Source organism: Nicotiana tomentosiformis, chromosome 11 (genome assembly GCF_000390325.3).
Source record: "Nicotiana tomentosiformis chromosome 11, ASM39032v3, whole genome shotgun sequence".
NCBI lineage: Eukaryota > Viridiplantae > Streptophyta > Magnoliopsida > Solanales > Solanaceae > Nicotiana > Nicotiana tomentosiformis.
The window spans coordinates 81,161,557-81,173,998 of NC_090822.1; the positions used below are offsets into that span (position 1 = coordinate 81,161,557).

Consider the following 12,442-nt stretch of genomic DNA (forward strand, 5'->3'; position numbering starts at 1 on the left):
CGCTTTAACACCAATTGCCCCGGTGTGAATTTCCTTGACCTGGCCTTTTTGTTGAAAGTTCTTGCCATTCTGTTATGGTACATTTGACCGTGACATACCGCATTCATTCTTTTTCCATCAATGAGAGCTAGTTGTTCATACCGGCTTTGTACCCATTCCGCATAGCTGAGCTCAGCTTCTTGTATGATTCTTAAAGAACGAATTTCTACTTCGTTGGGAATGACGACTTCAGTATCATAAACCAATAGGTAGGGAGTTGCCCCAGATGATGTGCGAACTGTGGTACGATACCCAAGTAAAGCAAATGACAACTTCTCGTGCCATTATTTGTAATTGTCCACCATTTTCCTAAATATCTTCTTGATGTTCTTGTTGGCGGCTTCTACAACTTTGTTCATTTGCGGCCTGTATGATGTGGAGTTCCTATGCTTGATCTTGAATGTTTCACACATGGCTTTTCATCAAATTGTTGTTGATATTTGCGGCATTGTCAGTGATGATTGACTCCGATACTCCAAATCGACAAACAATGTGGTCCCGAACAAAATTTGCTACAACCTTCTTAGTTACAGCTTTATATGATGAAACTTCAACCAATTTTGTGAAGTAGTCTATGGCCACCAGAATGAACCTATGCCCGTTAGAAGCAGCGGGTTCGATTGGTCCGATGACATCCATACCCCAAGCAGAGAAAGGCCAGGGTGAACTTGTTGCATTTAGTTCATTGGGTGGTACTCGTATCATGTCAGCATGTATATGGCATTGGTGACACGTCTGAACATACTCGATGCAGTCTGTTTCCATAGTCATCCAGAAATACCCTGCTCTTAGTATTTTCTTGGCCAAAATAAAACCATTCATGTGGGGTCCGCAGGTTCCGGCATGTACTTCCTCGAGCAATCTGGATGCCTCTTTAGCATCGACACACCGTAGTAATCTCAGGTCAGGAGTCCTTCTATACAGAATTCCTCTGCTTTGAAAAAATGGTTGGCTAATCTACGAAGCATGCGCTTCTGAGTATGGGTAACGTGCTCTGGATATTCTCCTTTTGCCAAATATTCCTTGATGTCGTGGAATCACGAATTTCTGTCAATCTCTTATTCAACATGGGCACAATAAGCTAGATGCTTATGAATTCCTATTGGGATAGGATCGATGAAATTCTTATCTAGGTGTTATACCATGGAAGACAAAGTGTCTAACGCATCTGCAAACTCATTCTGAATCCTCGGAACATGTTTGAATTCTATCTTTGTGAACCTCTTGATCAGTTCTTGTACACAGTACAAATATGATAATATTTTGGTATTCTTCGTAGCCCATTCCCCTAGAACCTGGTGCACCAAAAGATCTGAATCTCCAATTACCAGTAGATCTTGAACATTCATGTCAATGGCCAACCTGAGTCCCAAGATGCAGGCCTCAAACTCTGCCATATTGTTGGTGCATGAAAACCTAAGTTTTGCGGATACCGGATAGTGTTGGCCAGTTTTTGATACTAAGAAAGCTCTGATACCTACTCCTTTGAAGTTTTCTGCTCCGTCGAAAAACATCCTCCGACCATCATATGCCTCGGTGATATCTTCTCCTACAAATGACACATCCTCATCGGGAAAATACATTTTCAATGGTTCGTATTCTCCTTCTACGGGATTTTCTGCCATATGATCTGCCAATGCTTTCCCTTTGACCGCCTTTTGAGTTAAATAGACGATGTCGAACTCACTCAGCAATATCTGCCATTTTGTTAACTTATCTGTAGGCATGAGTTTCTGAAAGATGTATTTTAGCGGATCCATCCTTGATATGAGATATGTAGTGTATGCACATAAATAATGCCTCTACTTCTGAGCTATCCATGTCAAAGCACAGCAGCTGCATTCCAGTAAAGAGTACCGGGCTTCATAAGGCGTGAATTGTTTGCTCAGATAATATATCGACTGCTCATTTCTTCCCGTTTCATCACGTTGTCCCAAAACGCAACCAAAAGCCACATCTAATATGGACAAATAAAGCAACAAAGGTCTCCTTGGTTCTGGTGGGACCAGAACAAGCGGTTTAGATAAATACTCCTTTATTTTGTTAAAGACTTTCTAGCCTTCTTCAGTCCAGCTTGTTGCAGCATCTTTCCTCAGCATTCTGGAGATTGGCTCACATATCACGGTTGATTGTGCATATATTTATTAACCACCTGCAGTCATTGAAGAATTATTTTCAAGAAAGTGCATTAACTGACTCTGTTGAGTCAGCGTCGATCTCCAAGAGAATGAGGTTACGTTCATGCGCCACTTGCAAATTGCAATCCAGATCTCAATGCCAATAATTCTGCATGAGTGTGACTCTGAACTTGATTGCAACCATAAAATCCCAACATCGGCCATTCACCTTTTGCATTTTTAACAACTCTTCCAAATCTACTTCTTCTATCGCTTTCTTTAGAAGAACCATGCATGTGTATTTAATTTGTAATGTTTTATTAAAGTAGGGTGCCATTTGACCATATATTTTCTCATTCATACAAAGAGTTTGGCTAGTAAAGGAATTTACTGGGTTTTATTGTGTTTACGCGTAAGATACCTTCCTCTGTTTCAGACCCTACTTGGAAAACAATGAGAAATCCCTTGGTTATCATTTCCTCGTCTATAAAGATATGCCCAGACAACTTTTCTCATATATAACTGACAGATACTTTTATCTTATACTTACATATTCTTCTTTCGCATTTGCTTTTCTTATTCTCTATTGTTCTCTGGTATTTAATCCTCTTGCATTCCTTGTTCTTTAGAGATTCGAGATTTTAATGAAGCAAGACTCGTCAGGAATTAAGTTATATATACAAACAGATACAATGATTTTCTTACATTATTACTTTTTTAATCTTGTTATAACAAATTAGTTACCAATCAATGCTATTAGATTAAGTTAACCACGATAACCTTTTATCGGTGCCAGTAGACATTAAGCCTTGAGAACACAAAAACCACTTTGCTTTCAAAGTGATTTGCTAATTAACCTAGGTTCTACCGTTATAAATCTGTATTGCTATAATAAACAATTAAACCATTAAACTTTCTGAAATATATAAACAAAATAGAAAGTTAGTAATACTTGTTTAATGAAATAAATTCTTAAAAAACAGTATAGGAATTAATCGAGTCCACTGAATACACAGTGTGTCCTTAAGGAAATTATTCCCCTCAAGTACCCGAGGTGCTGGAATATATCCTCCCAGGATAGAACGATTTAACTCACCGTAGTGTTGGTACCAAAAACGCTGGTGAACAGCGAGCCACTTGAAGGCTGTAAAACACACTGAACCTTTTGTGCAGAAGAAAAAGAAGATCAGAAAATTTCGTAAGGAAAGATTCTGAGATTCAAAGTATATTTATAGAGTTGCTGGCATTGTTTCTAAAAAGGTTTGCAACCTTTCAGAAACAACCATGGTTGTTGGACCGGACCGGATCGCGGGTCATGGGTTATTCCGGATTATTTAATTAATTAATTAAATAATTGAAAAGAATTTTGTCCAAAAAGATTAATCAATCAATCTTTGACCAAATCCAAGCCAAAGCCGAGCAAGCGACGACGGCGTGAGGCTTGCCTTCTTCTTAACTCTTTAAGAGTTAGAAAAAGAGCAATTTTATATATACCCATCAAAAACCTTTTCTTCCTCCAATATGGGACAATGTCCCTTTGCCAAGGAGGGAAACCCAAATATTTTATTTTTCCTCCATTTCTCATTCACCCTCTTTAAGCTAGATAAGTTTAAATTCCCGGACACCTACATATTTCAGCGAGTCTTATTTCAAAAGAGTAAAACTCCATCTTCAAACATGTTGCTGTCCCTCGTAGATGTTCAATGCTTTGATGTTACGACTTACTTTCTGAAACATTGGCTTTTTGAGTATCTATATGTGGAACAACCATATGATTTTGTTGATTCCTCTCGTCCATGTTGTATTTCTCCACATTTTACATAAAGCTATTCATAACCTTAACTAAGCTTTAATTTTCGAGAGCTTAGTGTGCTTTGGTCCCTCAATTTATAGCATGATTAGTATTTCGTACTGCATTTAATTTATACATACGTACGACGTTTACTTACAGCAAGCGAAATACAAATTTGTTTTTATTCCTTTACTTTGATGACATGATTGCATTATCACTTGCTTTACCCTCGTTTAGTTCGCTACATTCTACTAAATAAAATCTTCGTTTAATCGGGCCACCTTAATTACTGAAGAAAATAAACAAACAACCAGTGAGACAGAGAACAAATGAAAACGAGCTTTATTTCTGAGGTTTTAAAGTTACTGTTTACATGGCTGCTGCCTTGGTATAAATAATAATACACTGCCCCGATTATTTGGACTCCTCTTTGCAGTAGTATATATCACATAAACCTTTTCCTTAACACACACAACTTTGTAAAGGTTAAACCTATACAAGTACGAGGAGTTGGACTCTAGTTGAATGAGTCTAATACACACTAATTACTATCTTGTTGTGTTTGTAGATGTATGTATGGGTCTGCTGTAATATTCATATACTTGTAAATTCATGTTGTCATAAACATATTTATCCTTGCAGGGAATGCTTCAATATATATAAGGGTTGGTGAAGTTGACTAATTCTTTTACTTTTACAAGGGGTGGGTGTAAAGAGATCTGCCTGAGAACTTTTCTCATTCTATACAGATACCTTTGTCTTAACATAGCCTTCTTTTGCATTTACTTTTCTTATTCTCTGGTATTTAATCCTTTGGGAATCGCTTGTGCATGCAGTTCAGCTTTCTTTATAGAATTTAATTTTAACTAAGCAAAGATTCGTCACAAAATGCATTTTGAAGATATATATTTCAAAATATTAACATAAGAGGAGAAGAAGCTAAGGGAAAATAAAAACATGAAAAAGTACAATAAGCACAATAATTTGTTCTTTTTAACGTGGTTTATCAGGCAATAGACCTACAAGAGCTGGCTTTTGTCCTTTCCCTTATGCCTTGCCAATGCACAAAGTTAAGAAATGTATACCAACCTTTCATAAGAAGCAAAACCCTTTAAATAAATTACATATTATCTGACTTTTTTACCAAATTTATGCTAGATTTCTATATATATAATGACCAAATCATACCCCGAAATGTCAAAATAAAAAAACAACAAAAATCTAACTGGATTTTCCTTCAGCAACAAACCCATTTCCCTGCATCTTAGAAGCCATGGATCTTGTAACATACCAGTATTATCGACCGGCTTCAAGGATAACAATATTTGCACACTTGTTTGGTCTTCTTGCTTTGATTCTTATGCTTGTTTGGTTGCTTCATTATCGTGAAGGCGTTAATCTTTTTTCATACTATCCAAATCAGATATTTAATGTATGTATATACCTTGATATATTCAGTTAATTAATAATGTCAGAGACTTTACTATTGTTAAATGTCACTATTACTTTCTGCAGGTTCACCCACTTTTGATGTTCTTGGGGATGATTTTCTTGTCTGGCCAAGGTAAGCACTTAGTATTCTCCCTAATTAATACATGAACAAAAAAGAAACAATAGAAATAGGTTTACTATTATGTACTTTGAATTGCTGGTGAGTCGAAAATTAGTAGTTTATCAACAGTTTCTTTGGAGCAAACTATATATACCATGTGGACTCAAATGAGAATAATATACTACGTAGTAATAAACATTACTCTTATACAGTAATTATTTAATTTTTAATGAGTCGCTTACTAAATAAACTAATTTGCGCTTAGAAAGGATCAGTCTCCACATTAACAAATACTCTATTTGTTCCACTTTTACGTGACAGTACTATTACTATTCGAGAGTCAAACAAGGTTTTGTTTTACCACATGTTTTTGCAAAAACTTTTAAAATACATTACATTATTAATTATTGTGACTTATAATACTTTTTATGTAATTTCTATATGTAAATTTTATTTAAAAACTTTATATCCGAATTTACATTAAAAAGGTAAGGTTATTTGATCTTCGTATTTCAAATATTTCAAAACGATAGTGAGTACGTAATTGTTTATAATATTATGACATGTTTTGTATGAGCAGCACTAATGGCATACAAGACAGTGAAAGCAGATAGGAAAGTGCAGAAAGCGGCACATTTTTTACTACATTTAGCTGCAATTTGTCTTGGGATCGTTGGGATACATGCTGCTTTCAAGTACCACGATAGAAGGAATTTAAGAGACATGTATAGCTTCCACTCCTGGATAGGCATTGCCACTATCTGCCTATACATTTTGCAGGTATATATGTATCAACTATATATATATATATATATATATATATATATATATATATATATATTATATTCTCTATTATTCTTGTTATTGTTTCTCTTTTCATGAAGAATATTTAGTTTTTATTGTCATCATCTATTCTTCGGTTAAATTCATTTTATCTTTATCGTATAAATCTTTAAATGAGTTTCTCAACTTCTCATCAAATGTAATTATAATCGCCCTCTAATATATGGACTTCGATTGATTTTGTGATCCATTGCAAATTCCTTCTAGTTTTATGTCAAATCTCCCGAGAGATCTTATCAAAATAAAACACAAGAAATTATTGCGATATGCAGAGACATTTTCTTCTATTCAAATTATAAAAGACTATGTTAAACCATTTCCTCGTTGATTGGTTTAGAGCTATTTTTAGATTAGTTATTGTCCTGACCCATCTTATAGCCCCTCCTGCCCCCATGCATGTGATGAGTATTTATTTTGATCAAAAAAGTAAATTTGTTCATTTTTTTTCAATGTTTATTCTTATTTTAATTTTGCAGTGGTTGGTTGGGCTGTGTATGTACATGTTACCATACACAAGAAAAGAAACAAGGGCAGTGAATCTGCCATGGCACATATCAGGTGGTAGAGCAATCTTTTACATGACAATTTGTGCAGCGTTGACTGGATTAATGCAGAAAATCACATTGATGCAGCTCCAATTATTTTCTGGAGAATCACTTTTGATCAACTTCCTTGCAATATTCATCCTCCTTTTTGGAATCTCCGTTGATATTTCAGTTGCTCTTGCACGTTATGCATAATTATTTCCCAAAAATAAATCTCCTATTATCTGTCAATTAATAAACAATTCTACACACAGAGGCCAGAGTGACATATTGATGGACTGATTTTCTTGTTTAATTTATTCATATTTTTGTTTGTTTTTGTTTTGCTTTCGAATTGTGGAAATTGTAACTGAAGTTTATTTTAATAAAATATTGTCTTTATTTTTCTGCTGCAGCGCTACTTACAATTGCACTGTCCTTAATTAGATAAACTGTAAGTACTTAATATGATCAAATAAAATGATTTAGGGAAGATGAAGATTTGTCAGAATCTTCTATGTAAACGAAGTGAGAATCTTCCATTCAGGAGTATCAAATAGAATAGGGAAAAGGTCTAAAACTGCCCCTCTACTGCTATATTGTTTACTTCTACCACCCGTTATACTATTTGTCCATTCTAACTCCTATCATTAATGAACTTAAAATATTTGCCCCTAACCCTAACGAATCTACACCGTGACAGCTGACCAACTACTCCATTTTTTCCATGTCAGCTCCCAAGTCACACGACCCCACCAAATTAAAATTCCACGCGCTGAGGTGAGGGGCCAAGGTCATGAGAGACATGACACAATAAAGTTTACCCGTGTGGGATGTTTAAACACGAAGAAATCAATAGATGCATGATATGTGTTAAATGTGTGTGAACAAAGTCCCTCGTGGAAAGTAGAAAAGAAAAAAAAAATTACTTATAAGGAGTTGGATACTCTTAATGATGTAAGACTTATTGGGAAAAACAGTGCGAGCTTGGCCAAATGCAAATTTTATCTTTTCATATGAAGAGTATCTTTGGATCGTTTTAGCCCAACAACTTATATCAGAGCCAATGGTTTGGCGGGACGAGTATGAAGATGGTGAAGTGTCCCACATAGAAATAAAGAAAAGAAAAAAAAAAGTTGTTGGGCTAAAACGACTCAAAAATACTCTTAACATCGTTTGATATTGTCCTGCTCAAGCCTGCACTATTTTTCTCAAAAGATATCACACCATTAAGAGTATCCAACTTCTTATAAGCAGCTTCTTTTTCTTTTATACTTTCTATGTAGGACTTTGTTCATATAAACCCAACAATCTTCCCCATGAATTAAGTTTCACATGACCCATCACCATGGGCTAATTTGGAGATTAACTATGTGTCACCCATATGATCCTAAGTAGTTACGGTCATTGAAGCCTAGAGCAGAGGCTTTGTAAGTATCTTTGAACGAAGAAGGGTCAAATTTGCCCCTCTATTATAAGAAAAGGATTAATTTTATCCTTCGTTATATTATTAGTCTAAAATACCCCTAACGTTATACTAGTGAATCAAATATACCCCTCCTCTATTAGAGTTATCCAAGATGGATACTCAATCCCACGTGACACTGATATCTTTGTAAGGTAGACACCACGTAGCATGCCACCTCATCACCTTAACCCATTTTATCCTTCATCTTCAATTCTTCAAAACTTGTTTAAGGAACAGAGCATTTTGAAGATATTTTTTCTGCATCGCAAATGTTTATCATAAGAGCACCAAATATGATTCTTGAACTATGAATCTTTTAGGAGAACTAACGGCAGAGCAAGTTTAAAGTAAATAGAAGCATAGAATTTTCGCAAGGAACTTAATAATGGGAACAACTCTAAAAAAAATTTCTTTTTATTTTTTTGACATTTTTCATTATCCATGTGATTCAAGAAAGGACTGAATCATCTTCCTCATCCCAATGATTTCTCTTTCATATCCTCCTCTCTCAGGATAGTAGGTAATCTCATATGTTCATCCAGCGAGTTTCAGAATCAACGGCAACTCTATATTAAAAAAGTTGTTCTTGCACGCCAACTATGCTCTTCACTAAATTTACAAAATTATAAAATATATTAATGATCGAAGTAAATTTAACTGTTAGTAAAAATAAATCATCTTTATACACCTTCTACACCCAAAAAAAACAAAAGAATGTAAAGAGACGAAGAACGAAAGCCCCAAGGTTGAATAACAAGCAAATATTTCTTAGTTTACAATAGCAAACTATGGTCATTCCACGCAGAAACTTGTATCAGTATTGTAGGTGAGGTGCTAACAGATTTTTTCTGTAAAGGACACCAGCATAAGTGTCCTCAAAAACTCTACTCCCAGCGGGCTACACCTTAAGCAAAAGAGAGAGCTTTATACAAGTGAAATCAAGACATTGAAATGCACTTTTTCATGTGTTTCAAGATATTTTCACTAATTATCATCGAGCATTTACATATGGGTTGGGGTGATGACATGGGTGTTTCATCAGAAGAGGTACTGGTCCTGATTGTAGGAATAAAAGAAATAGGCACGAGATGAATGAAGACTGAAAAAAGGGAAGATTCATGAATTTGTTATAAATATGGAAAGGGAATCGGCATTAACTTTGATTATGGGTGATCTCCAGTTATTATTTTAACCAGTACAATTAAACATGATAATGGAAAATTAAGGCAATTAATTTCATTAAAGAGCCAGAATTAAGTAGGAAAACCGTTACAATTATGTGTCCGTATATAAGAACCTATACCTTATTTTATACCGGCATCTGAATATTTTTTAATATATGCAATCAGTCTTTTACTTTATTCGATTCAAGTGTTCAATCCGCAATTCTGGAGAGATTAGAATTCAATAATAAGCTTTCTTTCCTTACTTATTATTTCCATTATTTTTCTTATTCTTTGAATTATCAAGAAAGTGAAGTAATTTTGGTTATCAGTAATCCGATTTTTTCCTAATATTAGTTTTGACCATAAAATCTATTTTTGGGTTAAACAAATTAGTTTTATTGCTGGAAATATGATAATCTGTTCACTTTTCAAACCTCATTTTTTAGTCACAAAACATGTCTATTGCTAACAAAAATAATCACGTGAATTAATAAGGTGGAACTCCACCACATTACACACCCACGGCTACCCCTCAACATTCACAAGAAAGTTCACCTAAAAGGTCTGTTTCACGTACTGATGGGCATCAGGAAGGTGAACAAATCGTTGAGCAGGATGCTTTGAAGTAGTTGATTGTACTACACGTGAACGAACCACTACGAGCTTTTGCGAGTGAATTGCCCAATACTACACAAACTCCTCCACCAGTGAATACCACCTTGAAAAATCCGCGTTCAGGACTTAGACAATTTTGGAAGTGGAGAAATGCCAAACAAATCCCGAGATGGAGGATCAGGTATACCGAATAATTCTATTTTACAAAGTTTAGTATTAACTTTGCAAAAACAGCTGAAGGAGCAAAATGAATGTATAGAGCAAATACCTAGCGTGCCTCATGTAATCAAGGGTGTGGTCATTGATAAATATTCACAACACCCCAGGAAGCCAAGTTCAACACCTTTGCTAATTCCCAAAAAATTTAAAATGCTTGATATCCCTAAATATGATGGGACATCTGACCCACGGGATCATATTACTACATTCACCACAGGGGTAAAAGACAATGATTTAACCAAGAAGAAAATTGAATCAGTCTTGGTCAAGAAGTTTGGCGAAACTCTCACGAAATGAGAGTTAACATGGTACTCACTCTTACCTAAAAACTCTATTGATTCTTTTGTTGAGCTTGCAGATTCGTTTATAAAAACACATTCGGGGGCTCAAAAAGTTAAAAAATGATGGAAGATATCTTCAAAGTTAAACAGGGAAGTACATAATTGCTTAGAGAGTTCATAAATAGATTCCAACGTGAGAGAATGATGCTGCCACGAGTACCTGATAATTGGGCAACTATGGCATTTGCAAGTAATTTGAATGAGAAGAGTTCAGAAGCCACAAGGAGATTGAAAGAGAGTTTGTGGGAATTTCCTGCAACCACTTGGAACAATGTGTACAATCGATACAGCACGAAGTTGTGAATATGAGAAGATACGGTTACTCAGCTAAGGGCAAAAGAAAGGCTAGGATCTAGATGCTCAGAATAAGAGAAAAGGTCTGGTAAAAATAGGTAAGAGCCTTACATGGGACACGTAGGGTGAGATTCCCGGTCTAAACAAGAAAATGCATGGTTCGATTCAAGATCAAGACAAAACGAGACGAGCTCTTCTTCCCGATTCAAAAAAGAACGGGACATACGAGGCAATGATTCCAACACTCAAGAAAAAATTGGAGATTATAGTTTCAACGTCAGCACTTCTGAATTGGTGGCTGTTATGTGAGGAATAGGAGACACGGTATGATGGCCAAATAAAATAAGGTCGGATCCAAACAAAAGGAACACAGAATTCTGATGCGAATTTTACAATGATCATGGCCATAGAATAGCAGATTATAGGCTCTTACAGGGGGAAGTTGAATATCTACTAAAGCAGGGCTATCTCACTTATTTGTTTAGTGAGAAAGGAAAACAATTTTACATGAAAAACATGCAAGAACCATCAATGCCTCCATCTCCAAAAAGAATGGTAAACGTCATAACCGGAAGAGAAAAAGTTAATGGGGTAACGTACACGGCTATGAAGAAGACATCAAAGGTTACTTTTACCCACGGGAAACGAGTTTGCCTAGTTTTGGAAGGAGACAACATAGTGTTTGATGACGAAGACGCGGATGACTTGATGATTCCTCATAACGATGCACTGGTAATATCTTTACTTATATATGATACTAACGTTAAACGAGTTTTGATTGACCCAGGTAGCTCAATGAACATCATTTTACTAAAAGTGGTAAATGAAATGCAAGCGAATAATAGAATCATACCAAAAGCACGATCAATATCTGTGTCCGATAATTCGAGCGTCATTAAGAAAGGGGAAATTGTATTAGTTACATTTGCAGAAAGTGTCATCAAAGACACAAAGTTCCAGGTAATAGGAACGGACATAGCCTATAATATAATATTGGGTAGGCCATGGATTCATTATGTTGATGATGTCCCTTCCACGTTGCATCAAGTCATCAAATTTCCATACAGTGGAGGATTCAATAAATCTGGGGAGATCAACAGGCCTCATGAAATATTAATTCAGTGGTGATCTCAAATACAACATCCAATGGCGCATATGCAAAATAGCAATTAAAAATTTGAGTTGAGGACAATTCTATTCATACCTCAACTGAAAGTTCACAAGGACAAACTGTTATGGATTCAAGACATGATATGAGTCAAGAACCAGAGAAAAATGAGAATATTAAAACAACCACAGAGGAGCTTGAAGCTGTAATACTATTTGTCCACTGGCTTGATAGAAAAGTTTACATCAGAGTAAATTTGAGCCCAGAAATAAAAGAAAAATTAATTTAAATTTTATGTGCTAATTCAGATTACTTTTCTTGATCGTATTCGGATATGATAGGTATACCACCAGAGGTAATGACT

At 35.4% G+C, this 12,442-nt stretch overlaps 3 protein-coding genes across 3 annotated transcripts; 2 read left to right on the forward strand and 1 right to left on the reverse strand.

Moving 5' to 3' along the window:
- Positions 1 to 1,175: 1,175 nt before the first annotated feature.
- On the reverse strand, positions 1,176 to 1,799 carry LOC138901744 (uncharacterized). Its single transcript, XM_070189531.1, has one exon. The coding sequence runs from the start codon at positions 1,797 to 1,799 to the stop codon at positions 1,176 to 1,178; it is 624 nt and encodes a 207-aa protein (XP_070045632.1).
- A 3,325-nt stretch (positions 1,800 to 5,124) lies between these two features.
- LOC104111857 (probable transmembrane ascorbate ferrireductase 3) lies at positions 5,125 to 7,275 on the forward strand. The gene is made up of 4 exons (XM_009621651.4): positions 5,125 to 5,380; positions 5,464 to 5,512; positions 6,081 to 6,280; positions 6,820 to 7,275. Exons 1-4 carry the CDS (start codon positions 5,222 to 5,224, stop codon positions 7,081 to 7,083), a joined length of 672 nt encoding a protein of 223 aa, XP_009619946.1. The 5' UTR covers positions 5,125 to 5,221; the 3' UTR covers positions 7,084 to 7,275.
- Positions 7,276 to 10,817: 3,542 nt separating this feature from the next.
- LOC104111858 (uncharacterized) lies at positions 10,818 to 12,098 on the forward strand. Its single transcript, XM_009621652.1, has 2 exons — positions 10,818 to 10,975; positions 11,381 to 12,098. Exons 1-2 carry the CDS (start codon positions 10,818 to 10,820, stop codon positions 12,096 to 12,098), a joined length of 876 nt encoding a protein of 291 aa, XP_009619947.1.
- The last annotated feature ends 344 nt before the right edge of the window (positions 12,099 to 12,442 follow it).

Coding starts and splice junctions, on each gene's coding strand:
- LOC138901744 (XM_070189531.1), bottom strand. CDS start 1,799: ATGGATCCGCTAAAATACATCTTTCAGAAACTCATGCCTACAGATAAG.
- LOC104111857 (XM_009621651.4), top strand. CDS start 5,222: ATGGATCTTGTAACATACCAGTATTATCGACCGGCTTCAAGGATAACA. Junction 5,513..6,080: donor GATTTTCTTGTCTGGCCAAG/GTAAGCACTTAG, acceptor TTGTATGAGCAG/CACTAATGGCATACAAGACA. Junction 6,281..6,819: donor TCTGCCTATACATTTTGCAG/GTATATATGTAT, acceptor TTAATTTTGCAG/TGGTTGGTTGGGCTGTGTAT.
- LOC104111858 (XM_009621652.1), top strand. CDS start 10,818: ATGATGCTGCCACGAGTACCTGATAATTGGGCAACTATGGCATTTGCA. Junction 10,976..11,380: donor AATCGATACAGCACGAAGTT/GTGAATATGAGA, acceptor TCATGGCCATAG/AATAGCAGATTATAGGCTCT.